Source organism: Lytechinus variegatus, chromosome 7 (assembly GCF_018143015.1).
Source record: "Lytechinus variegatus isolate NC3 chromosome 7, Lvar_3.0, whole genome shotgun sequence".
NCBI lineage: Eukaryota > Metazoa > Echinodermata > Echinoidea > Temnopleuroida > Toxopneustidae > Lytechinus > Lytechinus variegatus.
Genome location: NC_054746.1, coordinates 28,203,575 through 28,224,451, shown reverse-complemented (window position 1 = coordinate 28,224,451; position 20,877 = coordinate 28,203,575). Strand labels below are relative to the sequence as shown.

Genomic DNA, 20,877 nt, shown 5'->3' with positions numbered 1-20,877 from the left:
TGACCCGGTCTGAAAAAAAGACTTTGCACTTTTGTGCATTATGAACGCATTACTATAGGATATTAGTTTAGAACGGATTCGCCAAAAATCCCTTCAAATTTATTACATTTGTGGGTAAAGTCATTATTACATTTGTGGGCGATCAAAAATTATTACATTTGTGGGTAAAGTGTTATTACATTTGTGGGTAAAGTGTTATTACATTTGTGGGCGTTATTACATTTGTGGGCATTATTACATTTGTGGGTGCAACACACCCCCCCCCCCCCAATATTTCGAGGGCACGAAAAAAAAACATCAATACGAAAAAAACAAACATTTTTCCCCAAATCAGTTAATCCTAAGGGTTTTTTCTGTTAATGTTTTGAGTTGTTCTTTTTCTTGAAATAAAACACATGTAACCTTGAATCTTGTTGTTTGCTAATTCAATAGAGAAAGTGGACTACAATATATCAAGGCCTAGAAAGGTATTCTAGTATGCTCTAAAGTGCAATTTTCGCATGCCAATTTCTTAAAAAGTCCTCAAAACCATCACTCATCTGTAGGTACTTTCTCAAATGATTTTCGACAAACAAATGCAAAGAGATACTTCGATGTAAGGGTGTAGTCATACTCTAATCATTATAATAATAATATAGGAGATTTATATTGCGCACATATCCACCTTGTTAGGTGCTCAAGGCGCTCCTATATTACCCGGCTAAGCTATAGGTTCATAGCGCACACAGCTTCTTAAGGAATTACTTCCTACCGGTACCCATTTACCTCACCTGGGTTGAGTGCAGCACATTGTGGATCAGTTTATTGCTGAAGGAAATTACGCCATGGCTGGGATTCGAACCCACGACCCTCTGTTTCAAAGTCTGAAGACTAATCCACTGGGCCACAACGCTCCACATTATTACATTACCAAAGAAATAACCACAAAAAGCGTCAATTGTTTATAATTAATAATTTTATTCACAGCAAGTTTTTCAAAATATTTTATTACAAATTACATTTTCACAATATATCTCTAATCTGTCAAACAAAAAGTCAAAATATGTATCTATAGTTGGGACATAAAGATGATGTTTTACATTATGATATAGATAAGATGGTACATGTATGATACTAAAATGTGAAAGATGATTTTTTTTATTTTTACGTATAATAAATTTTACACATTAGTGGAATAATACTTTGAAAGTCAAATCACTTTGAAACTACATACATACCAGCTCAAAGCTGCCTATAATACTAATAATACATCAAACTGTATAAAGTGCATGAATCATACAGGGTAGCGTATTATAATATTTATAGAGCTTTATCAGAATGGGAGTATAATGTTCTTTTCTATGATCAATCGTATCTATTAATGTCTGGAAAAGGATTAGAAATATTTGAAAATTTACAACTGGTGATAAAAATTATGTAGGTAGATTACCATTAAAGGGGGAAGATCTTTCCTAATTCAAGATAAGTTTTACTTTGGTATCGTCACTTGTGAACTCCTATCACAGGCCATGTGCTATGAATTTCTTTTAGATATGCCATTTAAGAAACTTTCATGATTCATATATTTTGTTTACCTTCCCATTAACCTACCTAAAACGTTTTTGCTCGTTATTAGAATTACATTTAAACCAACTCAATATCAGGATTTCCACTTTAAAATGCTAATAATTGCTATTCAAATTGACACTGGTGGTACTGGGAGAGTTATAAGCTATAATAATGTTCACTTTCATATCATATATATTTAATTTAATTTCCTTTTTTTGGGGGGGTCGGGCTGTTAGGGAGCTTCATCATTGCCACCGTGATCATTGCTTCAGTGATGGAAGGATGTATGGCTACCAGTCGCAGATGGCGCTCTAGGTGAAGTAGTGGCACCGGCGTAACTTGGTGTTACTTCATCAACACCGGGCATACCACCACCACCACCACCTCCTGGTCGTCCAACCACGTTATTCATGTAATCCAAGTAGGAATTATCACTACCCTGTGCCATCTTGCCCTTTGGAAGAGGATTATTGGTGGTATCAAGTTTTCCATTGACAACCCTACCATCATTGCCCACCAGAGCGACAGGGGGTGGGTCTAAGGGTCCCATCACGCCTGTTGGGGGCGGGATGTTGTTGTAGGGGTTCTGTTGGGCGTAATTTGGTGGAGGCATGCCGTACGATGGAGGCGGCTGGGCACCATAGGCAGGGGGCATGGGGTCGGCCAATGAGTTCTGTGAGAGATAAGAATATGAATTCAATGAGCTGACAATAATTACACAGGGTATACTACTACTCCTACATTCATAAATTACTATCGTAACAACTGTTTGCAGCCAATGTATTCAATAATCAATATCTTATGAGCAAACAATAGAGGGCTCAGCAAGGCATTATATTGAAAAAATATGATACTTCATTCTTTTTCATGGGGTCGGCCAATGAGTTCTGTGAGAGATAAGAATATGAATTCAATGAGCTGACAATAATTACACAGGGTATACTACTACTCCTACATTCATAAATTACTATCGTAACAACTGTTTGCAGCCAATGTATTCAATAATCAATATCTTATGAGCAAACAATAGAGGGCTCAGCAAGGCATTATATTGAAAAAATATGATACTTCATTCTTTTTCCAATTCCTTTTATTTCTCCTTCCTCCTTCTTTTCAATTTTTTCTTGGTCCATGGGAGGGGGAGGGGAACATTACCCCTCAAGTGTACCATCTTATACGCCAGTAGATCAAACAGCTATCACAACAACCGTATATCAAAAATGATGGTTACATTTTAAGAGAGTTATCCCTGACGGCAGACGAAAATCTATCAAAAATAACACACCTCAAATTTTCAAAGTTTTCATTTTTGTGTCATCACATTCTATCAGGCATACATCATGAACATCAATTTTATAAACTGTCATATCTTTGTTCAAAGAAAGTTTTTAAATGTATTATTTTAAAGGTTCTCGAACTATAGATACATATTTTCCACAGAAGCAAATACATGACATGTGGCCCGTAACACAAACCAAACAATCTTCGCAGAACATATTTTTTTATTGATTGCATTGACTACAAAGTACAATATTGCATCAAAATCAAGCGTACGATCAATTGATAACCTTTGTGTTACGGGACCCTGAATGTACTATAAAAAACTATTTGAAGTTTCGGAGAAAAATTTCAACGTTCTGAGGAAGTTCTGGAATTTATACTCCTTGATTCACATGCACGTGATCATCAAAATGTTACAAGTTTACAACTCGATTATTCATTGATAATTCTTCTTCCAAACTTCATTAATATATTTTTTGTTTCAATTAAGTTCATCCTTTATCAAATATCTTTACATCAAGATAGACTGCCCCTATAAGATTAATTATAATGGAAGACATGACACTTACTTGCGGTGGTGGTGGAGGTGGTACTGACTGGCCGTTTTCAACACTGGTAGAAGGTACAGCAGACCTCTTATTGATCCTCATTACCATACAGATCAAGAGAATCACAATAAAGATTAGGATGATAAACCCAGCAGCACATCCGATGGCGATATAGAGGACCAAACCTGTAGGAAAAGTCGAAGAAAAATGATATGGTGATTATGGATTATTATGAGAAGTTGCTTGATATCTGCTTGTAATACTGGAAGACCAGTTCGTATAGTAACCACAGTTCCAACGTACCCTATAGATGAATCCGACTTACTGGGGATCTTTCAGAGAACACAAAAAGGCACTTCAATAGACCAGTTCGTAGTTAGTTCATGGACGATTTTGGTCATTATGATAGGCAGATTTTAAAGCAAGGTATTACGTAATCTTGCCTTACATAGCAGGATGAAGAAATTGAATAGACCAGGTGACTAGAATAGCACACCAATGAACACTTAATGAAGGTATTTGTTGCATTCTTACTTTGAATGCATATCATAGCATGTTGCACAATGTACTTGGCAAATTGTGAAATACCAGTCGTTCGTGGACGCATAGTTGTTTTTTGTGGATGTAAATGAAAACCAGAATTCAAAAGAATATATGAATAACCAAGACATCAAAGTTGGTGCTTCATTACATTTTAAACCACAATGTCACTTGAGTACAAATGACATTCCTCTGATCATGAGTAGAATCTTTTGATCATGCGCAGAAAGGAACTACGAACTGGCTTATAGTTTATGCATTAACGCCACGTGTGGTGCTATGTCAGCGCATACATTAGCTTTTCTTAGGCATAACAATATAATAAATGTATATGTTTTCACTATAACACCCAAAGAAGAGCACAAGGGGGGTATATATACTCATCACCTCATCAGATAAGGGAAGTCTGCCCCACCCTGGATCCGCACCTGCATAATTTATGAAGATTCGAAATCTTAAACTTAAAATGTGTATAATTAGACGAAAGATACTTACTTGTTAGTCCATCAAGTTCGTCAGCTATGTTTAAAAAAAGACAAAGAAGAGAGAGATAGTGATATAATTGTGATACAGCAGAGATTATGATTTATTTTGAAACAATAATTTTTCTTTAATTTCGATCTTTTAACAAATGGTGTGGATACACTAGAATGATAGAAATGAATATGCAAAGTAGGAAGAAAAAAAAAAAAATAAATTGGTTTCACAATTCAAAGTTCAAGCCCATTATGTACTGTATTGAATTGTTTTATCAAATGCATTCTTGTTATTTTTTCTCAGAATTATCAGTATTATAAATGCCTCATGTGTCTAAGTTCTATTTAATCAACTTATTCATGTATGTTGATATTTTTGGTTATTGCTGTTGCCGATTTCTGTTAGAAAATAATCAATGTTCAGCTAAATAACTGACTGACTTACTATCTAACTAACTTTACAAATAGATAATGGAACACATATTAGATGAATAGAAGAGAGATCGATAAATAAACAAATGGATGAACAAAAATGAATAATTATGTAAGAAGATGTAACAATAAGCAATTAAATGAATGAATGGATGAACAAATTAACCGACTGTTTACTCAATTAGTAAATAAATGGATGAACAAAAAATGAATAATTATGTAAAAAGATGTAACAATAAGCAATAAAACAAATTTAATGAATGAATGAACAAATTAACAGACTAGTTACTTAATCAGGCAGGCAAAGCACAGAACAACCATCTTTATTTGAAATAAGTGAATATACACTGTAGTGTATCTCGGCTAATAATATTGATTTTTCAGTTCGTCCATACTCACTTTGAGCAGTGGTAGAAGGCGGTGTCGTGGACTGGACGGGCGTTCCCATAATTGTAAACTCAGTAAGATGCGTGCTCTGACACGAGACCGTACTATCATCTACCGTGCTCGATGTCATACCATCCGTGCTCCAGTCATCGAGATCGCTGTCCCAATAGACGCAGCCGTAAGAGACCCCGGTCAAAGAGATCGTTAGAGGGAACGAAATGGTGACTGGTGTCGTCAGGCCACTCACGTTCAGTGTGGCACCTGGTGTGTGAATATACGATAACGAGGATTTTATTTAAACATGACTATTAAGAAAATCTGTATAGATTTTAAGAAACGAAGGATATAGAGGCAACTCCACGAAATGACACTATAAGATGAGGTGTAAAATTGCAGAGAGTGATTTGTGAGAGTAAAGCAGAACTGAAGGTCTAGAGCAAAAAAATCGTCTTGCACAGGCAATATCATTTTTTTTCTCAGTTACGTTTGTTCTCTAACCATTTAAATTTTTCAAATCTAGCCCGTTCATCAGATAACTAGTCAATTGAGAATTTCATTACTTCTGTAAATTTGCCTAAAAATCAGGAGTCCACAAAAAATAGTTTGAGGGCCAGATCTTGTTATTGTCTTTGTTTCTTGTCTGTAATTAGTCATCTGCGTGGTACTTTGTAAAAAGTTATAAAATGGGCAGTATATAGGCTTACATCTTTAGGTGAAGTTGTATTATAAGGGGTTTGTGTTGACCGTTGTTCAATATGGGGATTTTAGATATAAATCTCCTTTCTCATGACATAAGAAGTTTGTTTTATCAAGTTTGTATGAATCTATGGAACTGTTTAATTCATGTTTAAGTTTGAATAACATCTTTCTTTGATAGAACATGTAACGGGTGAGAGATATGATCTACTTACCAGTAGACGGATTAGACAATTCAATTCCAATGATATCAGCTGCCCTGTTATCAAGATCATCCTGATCCATTGAGAAGGGATCATTACTGGTCGAATAGTGAGAGAATGTGATCGTTACTCCTGAACATGTCTCTCCATCGGCACAATCCCACGCACTTCCATACCTTACAGACAAAACAAATGATGATTATGATTATATTAGTAGACTCTTAAAACAAATCAGTCAAATTGACTAGACCAGTAGTCAGCTGGGAGCAACTGATATGGCAATCACTGATATTCACATTTCTGACATATATTCTCGTCAGAAATAACTCTGTTCTAGTAAAATACGACTAGAAAATAGTCAAATATGACTAGAATAACAGTTGCACCCAGCTGACCATATCAACTAGTCATTTTTGACTGATGTGTTTTCAGAGTGTAATAATACTGATATTAATGGGATTATGCAACCTCTGAGCGCTTTTTACAAATGTTTCTAGGCAGGTTATGTTATTTCACTGGCTTCAACGTAGGTGATATGAAGGTGCTTAAGCATTTTTCAGGAATTAATTTGTGCCAAGTTATTCATACAAGTGTAGATGAATTGAATTCATAGTCACAGCATTATAAATAAAAAAAAGGGAATTTCTAGTGATTTACTATCATATTAGTATAATGCCACCATTTATTTGGAACAATTATGACGATTTCTCAAAGATTGAAATTCAGTCAAAATGATGAATTCATGTCAAGCCGTCTTCAGGTACATCATAATACAACATTTTGTATGCGAATTATAGTTTCGTAGCCGTTAACACGATTTGCTGTTTTCAAATTACGCCAAGTAGATTATTTTTTCTGAAGGAGCAATCAATTAACGCAAATACGTGGGAATCAATTAGAATTGTAATAATATTTATCAAAAAAGAAAAGAACTTACAAACTGTTGAGTTCACTGCCGAAATCAATAGTCGCTGCTCCAGACCCGGAACTGGCAGATTCAAAGCTCCCTGTAAGAAGAGCTCGCATGACGCCTACTGTGACGTCAGCCGAGATAATCTCTTGACGAGGTGCACCAAGCGCCAACGCTCCCATCATTGATGTCGTGATCTTGCTTGTGATTTTGCTGTGGTGGAAGAAGTTCAAGTTAAGTTTACCAGAGAATGTCCAAAAGAATTGAAATTAAATGTCTAGTATAATGTTAAGTAAGTGATGCAGGAAATAAGCTGTAATTATTTGTGTAAATGAAAGTAAACCTAGAAACAGAACAACCCATCAAATGTTATCAATGCATCCGCTAATTTTAAAAAATGATAAAAATGGGCTATTTGTCATTTTATAGTAAAGTTTTGGAATCTTAGGACACGAAAATCTGAAAACTAATTACCCAACATAATTCATGGCATCATTTTGTGTGGGGGGGGGGGGTGGGAAGCCGTCAAGGGGTAAACTTTTAAAACATGTTTCAAAATAGCTGCACTCTATTTGATTGTATTCTCGTTCAATCACATTCAAATTAAGTGATCAGACACACAATGGTAATAAAAGTAATAAATATTATTCTTTTTAACACTTTTTTTTGCTCAATAAATGTCGTTCATATAACATACTTGATCTTATTAAGCATGGGTCCGTTGTCGGTGGCAGTCAGTCCATCTCCAATGATAGCTAGCTGATAGAGGATACTCTCAGCACTGGAATCAGGTATGGTAACGTCTTCACTCACGTATACATTCACGATCTGGAGGATGTAGCCTAGGAATGTATCTGATTGAAGGCAAAATTACAAAGGAGTAGACTTAGAAATAATGATTACGATCATGTCTAATTATGTAAATATTGTGATTTCATGTAATTGATTATTTACGAAAACAATAAAAACATAATTAAAAAAAAAGATTGACAACATCGACGGTATTTTCTTTTATGTCATTTAAAAGTTAGTAACATGCAAAGAGTCTGTTTGGAGACAGCAATATCATACAATTAAATTCAAGTTGAAATAAATTGGATTCCATCTAAGGATGAACTCTAGGGATTCAGATCCAATACCAGCCCTGAATCAAACTCAAGACCAATTCCTTACCACTGCTTATAGATATTCATGGAAATGTCAATAAGCTGACACTGTGTCTTCTATAACAAACAGCGCCAAGGGTGTCGAAAAAAGGTATCGTGCCTAAAAATATCATTAATTTTGGAGGTGCTATGGCCGAGTGGTCTAAGGGGCCTGACTAGACATTGAAAGTCTGGGGTTCGATCCCCGGCCAAGGCACACATATGCCCGTGAGCAATGCACCTAATCGTCAGTGCTCCTTTATTCTGCATTCAAATAAATGGAAATGCTATGCATTCTTGGTAAATAGGTGTGAGCATGATTTTTTTAACAAAATCATATGTTCAAATTGATGAAATGAAATATAATCATCGAGGAGCAACAAGTTAAACAAATGCTGTAGGCAGTGCAGATTCGGTAGAAGGGTTGACAAAACTAAACTTGACTAAGATCTTACCTTGATCTGCTAGAGTCAACTGAGCTGGACTGACAGCTGCGATCTGGTCAATGAGAATCTGAGCGGTGGTAGTATCAAGAACTGTATTACTTAATACATTGGCGATCAGGACCATTTGTTCGGCTGCTGTTGCCGATGTCTCGTCTGAAGCTACACGACGTCGTCTTGAAGCACTTTCGTCCACCTTGGATGCAAGCATGTTACGATTAGCCAGAGCTCCGATGTGGTCACCTGGTAAGAAGCAAAAAAGACTGGTTAACATCTTTTGATCATTATACATGATGACAGAAAGTAAAATAACTACTGAATCGTTAAACACGTTACCAACCATAAAGATTTTCGAAATCCAATGAATCATCAGTTTGAATGTGCCAAGCCAATTTTGGGTTGATTTTGACCACTTTCTTTTGGTAGGGCACCAAAAGATTTCGTATTTTGACCAACCCCTTTTTTTAACAGTGTAGACATGTCAATTTATTTCTAAGTTCGTGCACGCGCTTTTATACCTATATCATAGTCATTTATCTGATACACAATTCAATTTAGAAAATGCCCCTTTTCAGTAAGGCGTGCAGGAGATCGTTCTGAGGATCAAAGTAATTTTTATTAGACTCCTACCAAATGGCGGCACTGTGTAGGCAGTCCTTCACATTCAAATGAAGAACTTGAAAGAGTAAACACAGAGAAGAAGAAGAAAAAAGAAGAAGAGGAAGAAGAGAAGGAGGAAGAAGAAGAAGGTGAAGAAGAAGAAGGTGAAGAAGAAGAAGGTGAAGAAGAAGAGGGAGAAGGGGTAGGGGGGGGGAAGAAGAAAAACAAGAACAACTATAACAAATAAATACTCTGCATATTCATACTTTGTATGGAATATGCAAATTATTATTTCTAACCTGCGAATGTCTTTGCAGTTACGAAGTCAGCCTTGAAGGAATTGATGTCAGCAGCAGAAAAGCTTAACTTGAGTGAAACATTCGTTCCTGCTATCCAAGTAGCACACATCTCATTCTTGTCACAAACCTTTTTTTAAACGAAAAAATAATGGATAACGAAAAAATTAGCATGATGTATGTAAAACTTTCCCATTATTTCTTACCAAATTTGAATTGAATTAAAGACATATACTGATGAATTAGGAGTAACTTGCCAAGATACAGTAATTGAATTATTTAGGTATTCTTCAGTGTAATTATTCTTTCAGTAAAATAAAATTTGACATTTTAGTACTTTTATATCATTAAACTGCTGAATTAAATTCTCATCATCGTTAGTATTATGCACCCCAACACCATCATCATCATCATCGTCATCGTCGTCATCATCATCATCATCATCATCATAACCACTACCACCATCATCGTCACCACTATTATCACCCTCTCCTAACTCATCGTCTGCTTTACTTTATTGTTCTCATCATGATTCACCCCATTATCATTATCAAATCACACTCATTTTCATATTGGTACTGAACTCACTGTGATGACGTATGTTCTATTATCACTCCCCTCTAGCTTTGGTTTGCCTACACCGGTGAAGCTTGGTTCAGAGTTCTTCTCAGTGATGATCTCGAGTTCGCCGTCGGCTTTGACGACGGAGAGCTGGTAGTTGAGCGGGTAGGCGTCGACCGAGGTGACACAGTTCTCGGTGGTGAATGTAACCTGCGATAATAACATCAACATAATATGCTCGTATTTATCGAGAGCCTTGAGTGATTTTTATTCTGATTACTATGTCTACTTTCGCCTTGCTGTGGTTTTGAAATATGCTTGTTGAATATTTATTTTTTTTGACAATGATCACTGCCATAAATGATCACATACATCACTAATATCACATTCGAAAATAAATCTGTAAAATAAAGATACAATGAATATTATAATATTTTTTCACCTGTGTTGTTCAAGGTATTACATGCAATTAGGTTTCCATTTTTAATATCATTTCCTTTATGATAAGAAGCCCATAACTTGTATAATGTAATATAATAGAATATCTTGTAAGAACAGGGATGTGCCGACAGAAGCGCACCCATATGATTTTTATTCTAAATGAACAATATAACTAGTGTGGAAATTCATCCCTGATAAACAGCTACTTTCCTCTAATATACAAATATACAAACAATTAGTCGTTCATGGCAATGATAACCTCTTGACTGACTGACTGACTAACCTCATCGAGTTCTTCATAACTTGGCACGGAAAATTCGCATGATGTCGGGCCTGAACGGACTTGGACGTAGCTCTTTACCGTACTGTACTGATCACCGACGTCAGTTACATTCAGTAAGAATGCATAGCTCGCACCACGCTGGACAATCCCTGTTGTTTTTTAGAAGAATGGTGGGAGAGAGATTCAGTTTTAGCAAAGACAAACGCTTGTTGAAGTTTTAATTTTCAAGCTTTTTTATTTTTAAATCGTAACATAAGAAAACAATCTTCACACAGTTAACACAATTTCAACCAAACAATACAAACACAAATATACTGATAATTAAAACAGATATCTTGTATGATGTGCGGAGAAAAAATCAAACTTTGTACTTCTCATTTATTTTGTATAGTACAGCTGAGGGAATGAAGAGAGCCAATAGTAGCGTACAGCATCAATATAAAGTGCTGTTTTTGTTTTCTCAACGAGCCACCATAGTTTATAGCAGGAGTTGGAAATGTGCGACCGGCATTAAATGTTGAATGTTGTCATTAAACATTTTGAATATCTATCAGAAGTCCATCACGATTATTGTATTGTATTATTCTTCGTTGAGCATCAGTTTTAATGGAAGCATGCTGAATGCATCACGGGCTTGTCGTGGTAATTATTCGAATCTTAACCCGTCGCCATAACCATGATGACAAAGAGAGAAAGACTCGGATAAATTGTCCAAGATATGCCTACCTCTTTTACTATTAACACCAAATCGTCTTAAAATTCAAATTAATCTTGGAAATACAGGTTTTGACCCATTCCCGTAAAAAAGATGACGACACCTAAATAAATGAAGCTACTGTTAAAAAAATATCTAACCTTTATCAATAGTGATGGTTGCAATACTGAAGCCATCACCCGCTTCAAGAAGCTGCACATCTCCAAGTAGGTTGGAAGAATCAGTCAGGTCGATGTACGAATAACCTGAAGAAAGCAAAAAAAAGAACACGACTTCAGATAAATATTAACAGCTCGCTTTCTTTGGTAGTATTCCTGTATTCTCTTCGCTGATCCGCATTTACGTGAGTGAAAAACTAAATGACTTTAAAACACATATCAACATATTTTCATATACATTCGTAAGTTCAAGAAAATGCATCTCACTGCATCTTAACACTTGTAATGAATCTTCTTGAAAGCATTTCATCAACAATTTTCGTCTAACAAGTTGTCAGATCTGATTAATTTATTTTCACCGATCTCGAAGCACAGAATCACTGTGGTCACTGTTTGAAATAAAAAACGTGTCGGATAAATCATTCGACAAGTCCTTTCATGATACACTCACCTAAATCAGAATGACTGTATCACATGTGTCTATAATGTAGATTTATAGACCTATTTCATACAAATAATTTCATCTTCTTGTCTTGTAATGATTTGTTTTTAATATATATATATGTATATACAAATGTATAAAAAGAAATGAAAATATAATTCAAATCTTTACCTGAAGTGGTATCCACAGTTTGGAATGAATAAGTAGAAAGGTCGGACGAGTGGAAGATGTATGCTGTAAGCTCAAGACTGACGTCATCATTGATTATATTATCCTCGTCGCTTGTAATGAGGATAATCTATAAAACGCAAGTCATATAATAATGAAAATAATAGCATTCTCTTTAATAAAGTGCTTACACATCGGAATGGCAGCTCTAAGCGCATTAAAGAAATAACATCTGTCACGTGACGCTAGGCTGCACCCGACCCTCTGATTACAAGATAGACATTAGTACTACTACACAGTATGGAAGCTTAAAAGTGCCACCGAGATGTTGAGATAATTATCTCGGGAAGTCGACATCTTGATAGCAAAATATAAGATGACGAGATCCTGGATCTCATCATGTTGACTTCTTTTAGAAGAGATGATGAGATGACGAGATCCTGGATCTCATCATGTCAACATCTTTTAGAAGAGATGTTGAGATGACGAGATCCTGGATCTCATCATGTCAACATCTTTTAGAAGAGATGTTGAGATGACGAGATCCTGGATCTCATCATGTCGACATCTTTTAGAAGAGATGATGAGATGACAAGATCCTGGATCTCATCATGTCAACATCTTTTAGAACAGATGATGAGATGACAAGATCCCGGATCTCATCATGTCAACATTTTTTAGAAGAGATGTTGAGATGACAAGATCCCGGATCTCATCATGTTGACATCTTGTAGAAAAGATGATGAGATGATGAGGTGATCTTGTCATCTCAACATCTCTTCTTAAGATGTTGACATGATGAGATCCAGGATCTTGTCATCTCATCATCTCTTCTACAAGATGTCAACATGATGAGATCCGGGATCTTGTCATCTCATCATCTCTTCCAAAAGATGTCAACATGATGAGATCCAGGATCTTGTCATCTCATCATCTCTTCCAAAAGATGTCAACATGATGAGATCCAGGATCTTGTCATCTCATCATCTCTTCTAAAAGATGTCAACATGATGAGATCCGGGATCTTGTCATCTCAACATCTCTTCGAAAAGATGTTGACATGATGAGATCCGGGACCTGTCATCTCATCATCTCTTCTAAAAGATGTCGACATGATGAGATCCAGGATCTCGTCATCTTATCTTTTGCTATCAAGATGTCGACTTCCCGAGATAATTATCTCAACATCTCGGTGGCACTTTTAAGCTTCCATAACACAGACACTTCCACTAACCTACCATTTTAAAAACTGGAATGAAAAATATGATTTAGAGATAAAAGGTAAATGCTAATCTGGTACAGACGGTGTGAGATTTCTGATCTGCAAATAATGTCATCGCCGTTCATTATTAATCTTATTTGAATAAACACATAAATCACACATTAACATTGCGGAGTACACGAGACATAACGACTTGCTGATACAACCTCGCGTCAAAGAACCAAGCATCAGTTGTCTCATCTTAACTTTTAACGGGAGGATCTATATAGACACAAAATTGATTTGATTTGGTAATAACCCCTATTTATCTGGAGAGAATGGATTTTTCATCATCCTAAGATTCGTATCTCATAACGGAACTAATTGCAAATCCAAAGTAAAATATCCCTTCAGATGATATATATTATTGCAAATATTGTGAATATATACCTTTGGTGGATTTCCATTTACAGCTGATATGGTGACAAAGGTTTGTGCCGTTCTCGTTTCTTTGCGTACCACCAGGGTAAATACATATGTCTTCTCTGCTTCGAGTGCCTGAGCATCGAATTCGAGCACGCCGACGTCGTTATTGCTTGTGTTGACGATCAGCGAACCGAGAGAGTCAGGATCGAATGACCAACATGCAGAGTTGTCAGTCGTCTGTGTGATTGAAAAAATAACCCAGGAAATAACAAGATAAGATGAAAATTTGAGTTTTCAACTAAAAGATCAGTATTATGCTACTAATGTTTGTAATATGTATAATCCCACTTGCCAGGAAAATGCACAAATGATTTAACTTTCAAGCTTATGACCGTTTGGTAAACCAGTGTCCTGATAAGTATTTTTATTTTATATCTTTCGTATCTATTGAGAGTAGTAAACATGCGGACGGTTTTCTTATTAAGTACTTACTTTCATTTTGATAATAATACCGTTACGTTGTACACATTATGAAAGAATAGGAGAGTCATGTCTCCTTCCCACCGTCTTACTGTCCGCTGCGAACACCATGATTTGCCTTCCGTAACCGATCGCGAGAGCTTTCGAGCGATTTAATTTTTCTGCCATCAGTACGATTTCCAGACTGATCTGATACGATCACTAGGATTATTACTACGATTATCCCCGTTTCAATCGTGGGCGAATCGTGAAAGTGGGAAATTAGTATTATTGTTTCTCACCTGTTCACACAACCAAGTGTACTCCCAATCACGGGCCTGTTCATCGGGATCAATGGAGTTGGTACCGTCCAAGGAGACGGTCCCGCTGTCGCGACCTACGATGAACTCTTTAGCGCCGTCGATCTTGGCGATGAGGTCCGATTGATGTGTGGTGAGGAGGATAGATGTCTGGGTGGCTTGGTTAGGTGTACTTGATTTGTACACCGTCACAGTGAATAATATGTTCTCTCCACCTGTAGAAGAAGGAATGGAGATGTGTCATTTCTCGTTGATTTGATTAGAAAAAAATCAGAAATTTATACGTCCCTCCGCCAACGTCCCGTTCCTTTTGGTTGAACTACATAATTATGTATATGTATTGTATGTATGATTTTTATGATTTCACTTTGTATCATTACTAGTTATATATAATTCAATAATCTCTTTGATAATTGTGTTTTCTTACCTAAACGTTAGCACTCTTTTCTCAGAACTTCACTTTAATCTCTATCTCATACCCATATCCCTCTAATCCCCCTCCCCTCTCCAACCCTCCCTATCTTACACACTCACTCTCTCTCACACTTTCTTTCTCCCTCTCCTTCCTTCCCTCTCGCATTCTCACTTTTTGCAGTCACTTTCTATCCCCCATCTCTCTCTCTTTGTATCCCATTTTAAACAAGGAACTAATGACTGAAATGTTTTTCTGCAAGATTGTTCTCCATAAAACACCCAGTGAATCTATGTTAGATATGAACTTATAGCCTCGCCCTCCATTCTTCCCTATAGCCTGACCTAATATATCTCACCTGGAAGTGAGCCCTCATCGACCCTTAATGCACGTGTGTACATAGTGAAGAGATTGAGTGCGACATCGGTGTTGTTCACCGACCATTCGATCACAGTTTCGCCAGCTGGCACACACTCAGAGTAGTACTTGATGTCGGCGACCAGATAGAACCTGTAAGATAAAAAGTAGTTCATTATCGGGATGTTTGTTTTCACCCAGAAACAAACGTTCTCACCCACTCTGGTATGAATTGATTACACCGAGATTGTTCTCAAGTTCGAATTATTATTTTGATGCAGTTTTTCACAACTGCCACCATGGTGACTTCCTGCTTCCTCAGAATAGTCGAGGTCCGGTGGATAAAATATGGGCTGTAGATCATAAGGTTTGAAGTCCCGCTCTGGCACTAATCGTGCTTATGTCCTGAGGCTAGGCAATGGTGTGCATTTGCCACAATCGACCAAGATGAGCTAATGAGGGATCACCAGGTGATCATTTATTAAAATTTGAAAGTGCCATAATTATTTTTCGCTTTTCTTAAGTCGGAGGTAATGAATGTGTGGCGACAAGAGACTCTGGGACAGACCGGAAAACTATATCAGAGATCAATGTCGTCATAGTTGATTTTATTATTACCCTCAAATGCTATAACTAAAAGAGTTATTAATTGCTAATTAGTCACCTTCATTTAAACAAAAACACAAGAGAGTTATCAGTTGCTAATTAGTCACATTCATTTATTATATATTGAACTGTTAAAAAATGGTAAATTTACGACCAAGTCACTAAAACTAAAGTGCATGTATATCATCTTCAAGGGGGTTTCCTAGACTTACAGGACCACCTATGTTTAATGAGGTATCTGGACATGATCCTACTAGATAACAATTCAGTATGTAAGACCAAGTTTTGCTTTCCTTTGTAATAGTTCTAGCTATGTATAACATTTCAATTTTGCCTCTGTTAAAAAATATTTCCATTTTCTTTGGCTTCGTATTGTTATATTACACAAAGAGGAGAACAATTGTGAAAGGAAACAGAACTTACATATCAGCCACTTTGACGTAGTCAACATCGACACCACGTGGTTGGATGTTTACCTCTGGTGCTAGAGTAGCTGAACGCACAACGGTCAGGGAAGCAGAGTCAGATTGACCAAGGAAATTAGTCACGTTCAACGTGAAGTCATATTCCTCATCAGCTGCTGTTAGAAGGGATCCATCTAGGACAAGATCTGCCAACCCGTAACCACCATCGGCCGCTGTATGTTAAAAAAAGAATGCAATAGAAGAATGTAGGTTATGATAATCTATTGCTATTCGTATGGAGCTTTAAGCTTAAGGAGAAACTCGGTATAAGTGTTATTCATCGCACCGTAGAACCCCCGCAAAAAAGCTTAGAATAATCATGATAATAGTTATCTTTCGAGTCATGACGGCAGGTAGACTGACGTTCGATCAATTTGATCAAGTCTATCTCAATATCTTTTCTGACCATCTTCAAACGTACCGTTATCATTTCGAGATTTCATAATCTCTGCAAATACTACTGCCTTACCATTGATAGTATCAAGAGCGTCGGTGAGGTTTGCATCGACAGAAGAAGCGCTGACGGACCACTCGTAAATGAGAGGTCTGGCTCCAGAACCAGTAGATTTACGTCCATTCAGTACGACATTCCCGCAGCTTGGTATCTTGGATGGTCCAGAGAGGATAGCTGTTGGAATGAGCGGTGTATCTGGGGCCTGGATGGCAACGCTACCGTTAGCAGCGTAAGAATAATCCTGCAAGAACGCGTACACAGAATCGTTCTTAAGTGTCAAACTGTCCCCTGTGAAAACAAGAAGTAAAACAGAAAAGGGCATCATTATCAAATTGTTGAGAGGTGATCATGATGATTACAAATGGTATCTGCAACAAATTATTTTCCGATGAGGTGACATCGACTTCCATTCCAAAATTTTCAAACGTTTATCTTTTTCTGCATGGCCTACATTTGGGGACAAGGAGCATATTTCTCTGGTATGATTTTCAGTATTAAAGAATTCCTTGCACCGAACAGATGACCGATTAAGAAATTTGCCCTCTGACACTCCGAGCATACTCACCGATGCTGAAGAGGTTGTTCCCGGTGCCAAAGATGACAGCCAGATTCATAGGACCAGCCCAGATACACCAGGCACCCTTTCCAAGGCCATCAACATCCTCAAATATATCATCACAAGACACAAGATCGTAGTAGTGAACAGGTGCGCCAAACTCCACCCATAGGAATGCACCTTGTTTGGGGAAATACATAGGAAAGCAATTATGATTGATTTGATAAGCTTAATTAGGCACTGCGTGTCGTTAATCAATTTATTGTTTTATTGAATTATTATGATTTTGTAAATTCAAAGTTTATAGGTAACCAGATTGAGTTAATATGGTTGCGCTGAAGTAGCATGATGTTTCATATCGCCTTAGATTTCCTGGTGTTGGTTATGGAATTCGGCAACTTTGACAATGAGAGTAAATTAGCGAACGAGAGTATTGAATGTGGCAACGAAATATCGCAAAGTTTGCGTCGAGGGTGTTGGCGACAACAAGTTACAAATTTCGTGTCTGAAATCGTTGAGTTTGCGGTAAACTAGTCGAATTGTAGGTGAAAGTTGAATTACTAATGGACTCGAAGTTCAAAGCGATATGAATTATTTATTGATCGCACTTCAGCGGAACCGAAGATTCTGAAACAAAAGTCTCAAAGCTCGAAACTAAAACCGCAAAATTCAAACATTAGGTAAAGACGTCGAATTAACGATCAATGCTCCTTAAACTTCAAGGAGTCAAGTTTACATCAAGGGAACCAAACCGAGCGCGTTTTGTCCTGTTATTCTCTTTTGGTACATTGAATACCACAGACCAACTGATATACGTACCTGTTGAAGAAAACTGAGCTGAGTCAATGGTCGGAGCGCTCCAATAAGCAGTCATTGTCACTTCGTCACCAATAAGACTGTCCTGTCCGTTAATGCTTGGGAAGGCGAAGAACCGACCCGATGTCGTTGGTAAGATAAAGTCTACGGTGAACTTTCTGTCGTTTGTGAATGTTCCTGCACTCTTCCACACTGTTTCAGCTGTGGAAGATGAATTTATTAGATGGACGTTGGTTAGATGGAGGGCGTGAGGGATGTCAAACAATAAGGTTGTAGGTTTTTAGTAGAGGTAATTACTTTGAGGTAATTACATTAAGGCAATTACTTTGAGGAGGATGGACAAAATCACTGCATTGACAATTTGTAAATGAGCGAAGAAAGTGAGAAAATTGATGATTAAGTTTTAAATTGATGATTAATAGATTTTGCGAGTGGAAAGGTATTGTAGACTAGGAATTACACGAAGTTCAATGAGAATCTTGATGCTGAAAATTAAAAGCACTGATTTGATCAATAAATCTTATGTTGTAAAAGCTTTGGGGTGTCTATTCATATGGATTCTTTTGAACGAGTTTTAGCAGAAAATTCAAAAGTGAAGGCTCAAGATATTTACATTTGTTTGAGCAATAACGAAAACAAAAACCGACAAATTGTCATTAATTGGCATAATTAAAGAACGACCGCTTTATATATATATATATTATATAAAGAATACCTGTTAAGGGTTAAGGGTTGTAGTATCAATTTTTGTGGTTTCAATTAAAAGTTTAAAACATTAAAAACAATGAGCCTGGTTAAAGCAGATGCAGCGGGGCTCGGCCCACATAGGAATCATGTTTCTATATCGCAATTAAAACGTGTAGATGGGAAGCAAGTAATAACGTCACATGCATCACAATCTCCTCACTACATAAAAGGTGTAACGTTATTCTCATCGAATTCGACAATATTTTCTCCGTTGATTTTCTTTTTTTTTTTTCAATTATGATTTGTTCACTTACGGTCATCTTCAGGTGAAACAAAGACTGTAGGAATGACATTGTAATCAGACAATGACATGAAGTCTGAGAATGAACCAGATGGAGCAGTGACCTCAAAGGTTTGTAGCCTCGGCTCCTTGGTAACTACAGCTTCGGTAGGACTGATGCTGTTGAAGCTGAAATCTGACAAAGGTTGTAGGAAGAAGAAGTATTATTATATACTGGCAAATGGTACAATAATAGTAATGATAATAATAATATAACGCAGTTCTTGTATAGCGCATATCACGTTATGTCAAAACGTCCCAATGCGCTTGGATATTATTACCCCGGCTTTAGCCCCGCAGCCTTTTACAGCGGAGTGGCATATCAAGGAATAAATTCCTGCCAGGTACCCATTCACCTCACCTGGGTTGAGTGTAGCACAATTTGGATGAATTTCTTGCTGAAGGAAATTACGCCATGGCTGGGATTCGAAACCACGACCCTCTGTTTCAAAGTCACTTGGCCACAACGCTCCACTCAATGGTATAGTTGATTGCAATTTGTATCATTATTTACCTATACATTCATCTACTAGTATTTATTCATTTGTATAATTTTTAATTAATTAATTATTTAATTCATTTATTTATTCATTTATTTTTGGGGGGTATAGGCCTGAAATTGTTAATATAAACATTAGTTAGAAAAATGGTTCGTTATTACAATAACCACACCAATACACAATTGTAAAAATATCTCCTTCCTCATCATTATTGTCACCCTCTCCCTGTGAATGGCGCCAGATCATTAAAAGCACACAAACTTACCTTCATATACGTAGATACTCTGTCTGAATTCAGATAGTGAGTCGCTATTACGCTTGATTGCCAGCTCATATTCACCTATATACAAAGATAATCGTTAAAAATATGAATCAAGATGTTAGCATGTGACGGTATCGTAATCTAAAATGCTAAACACGGCTGAAAAACTTAAGAAGGAATGATGATGGCATAAAAATCAAGGCTTTATTCGTTAACTTACACAAAGTAATATCATTCCTACAGTAAGTTTCCATTATAAGAACCACTTAAGTGCACTATGTATATGATGTTATTATCTAATTGCCTCCAATCAGCTGACAGTACAAATGAATATGCAAGTTTAAATGATGCATTTTTTCCCACAAATACATACTGTCACTTTTTTTTGGGGGGGGGGTCCCGATCTTGGCTTATGTATGCACAGATCAACATACTCTATCAATAATATCAATAATCAATCGGTGAAGCTGCAAGATTCTTATCGATATAACTTACCTGCATCCAAGGACGGGGTGGTACAATCAAGTTCATAGTAGCTGATGAGATCGTCAATCTCTTCTTCGTATTGTTCACCACTGTTGTCAATGAAGACACAGGATAGAGATGCATCGCTGTTGAAACCGGCTCCTACCACGTGGATCTGAATAATAACAAAATAAAACAGGAAACATGGTTCAGGAGTGGCGAATCCTTGATACATGCCATTTTAAGCAAATGATATGTGGGGAGATGTTTCTAGTCGGA

At 36.8% G+C, this 20,877-nt stretch overlaps 1 protein-coding gene across 1 annotated transcript in view; it reads right to left on the bottom strand.

The window, feature by feature from the left end:
• Positions 1-1,339: 1,339 nt before the first annotated feature.
• The window catches only part of LOC121418895, a 31,807-nt gene continuing 12,269 nt past the window's right edge, over positions 1,340-20,877 (bottom strand). Inside the window, exons 6-28 of the mRNA XM_041613088.1 lie at positions 20,629-20,773; positions 20,137-20,211; positions 19,346-19,507; positions 18,348-18,545; positions 17,538-17,708; positions 16,988-17,260; positions 16,478-16,691; positions 15,450-15,601; positions 14,662-14,894; positions 13,925-14,137; positions 12,277-12,403; positions 11,646-11,750; positions 10,791-10,939; positions 10,094-10,276; positions 9,509-9,635; positions 8,622-8,852; positions 7,719-7,875; positions 7,049-7,234; positions 6,124-6,287; positions 5,225-5,473; positions 4,413-4,436; positions 3,399-3,562; positions 1,340-2,221 (exon numbers count right to left, since the gene is read on the bottom strand). Coding sequence (XP_041469022.1) covers positions 1,817-2,221; positions 3,399-3,562; positions 4,413-4,436; positions 5,225-5,473; positions 6,124-6,287; positions 7,049-7,234; positions 7,719-7,875; positions 8,622-8,852; positions 9,509-9,635; positions 10,094-10,276; positions 10,791-10,939; positions 11,646-11,750; positions 12,277-12,403; positions 13,925-14,137; positions 14,662-14,894; positions 15,450-15,601; positions 16,478-16,691; positions 16,988-17,260; positions 17,538-17,708; positions 18,348-18,545; positions 19,346-19,507; positions 20,137-20,211; positions 20,629-20,773 — 4,107 coding nt within the window. The 3' untranslated portion in view covers positions 1,340-1,816. The remainder of the gene's footprint in view (positions 2,222-3,398; positions 3,563-4,412; positions 4,437-5,224; positions 5,474-6,123; positions 6,288-7,048; positions 7,235-7,718; positions 7,876-8,621; positions 8,853-9,508; positions 9,636-10,093; positions 10,277-10,790; positions 10,940-11,645; positions 11,751-12,276; positions 12,404-13,924; positions 14,138-14,661; positions 14,895-15,449; positions 15,602-16,477; positions 16,692-16,987; positions 17,261-17,537; positions 17,709-18,347; positions 18,546-19,345; positions 19,508-20,136; positions 20,212-20,628; positions 20,774-20,877) is intronic.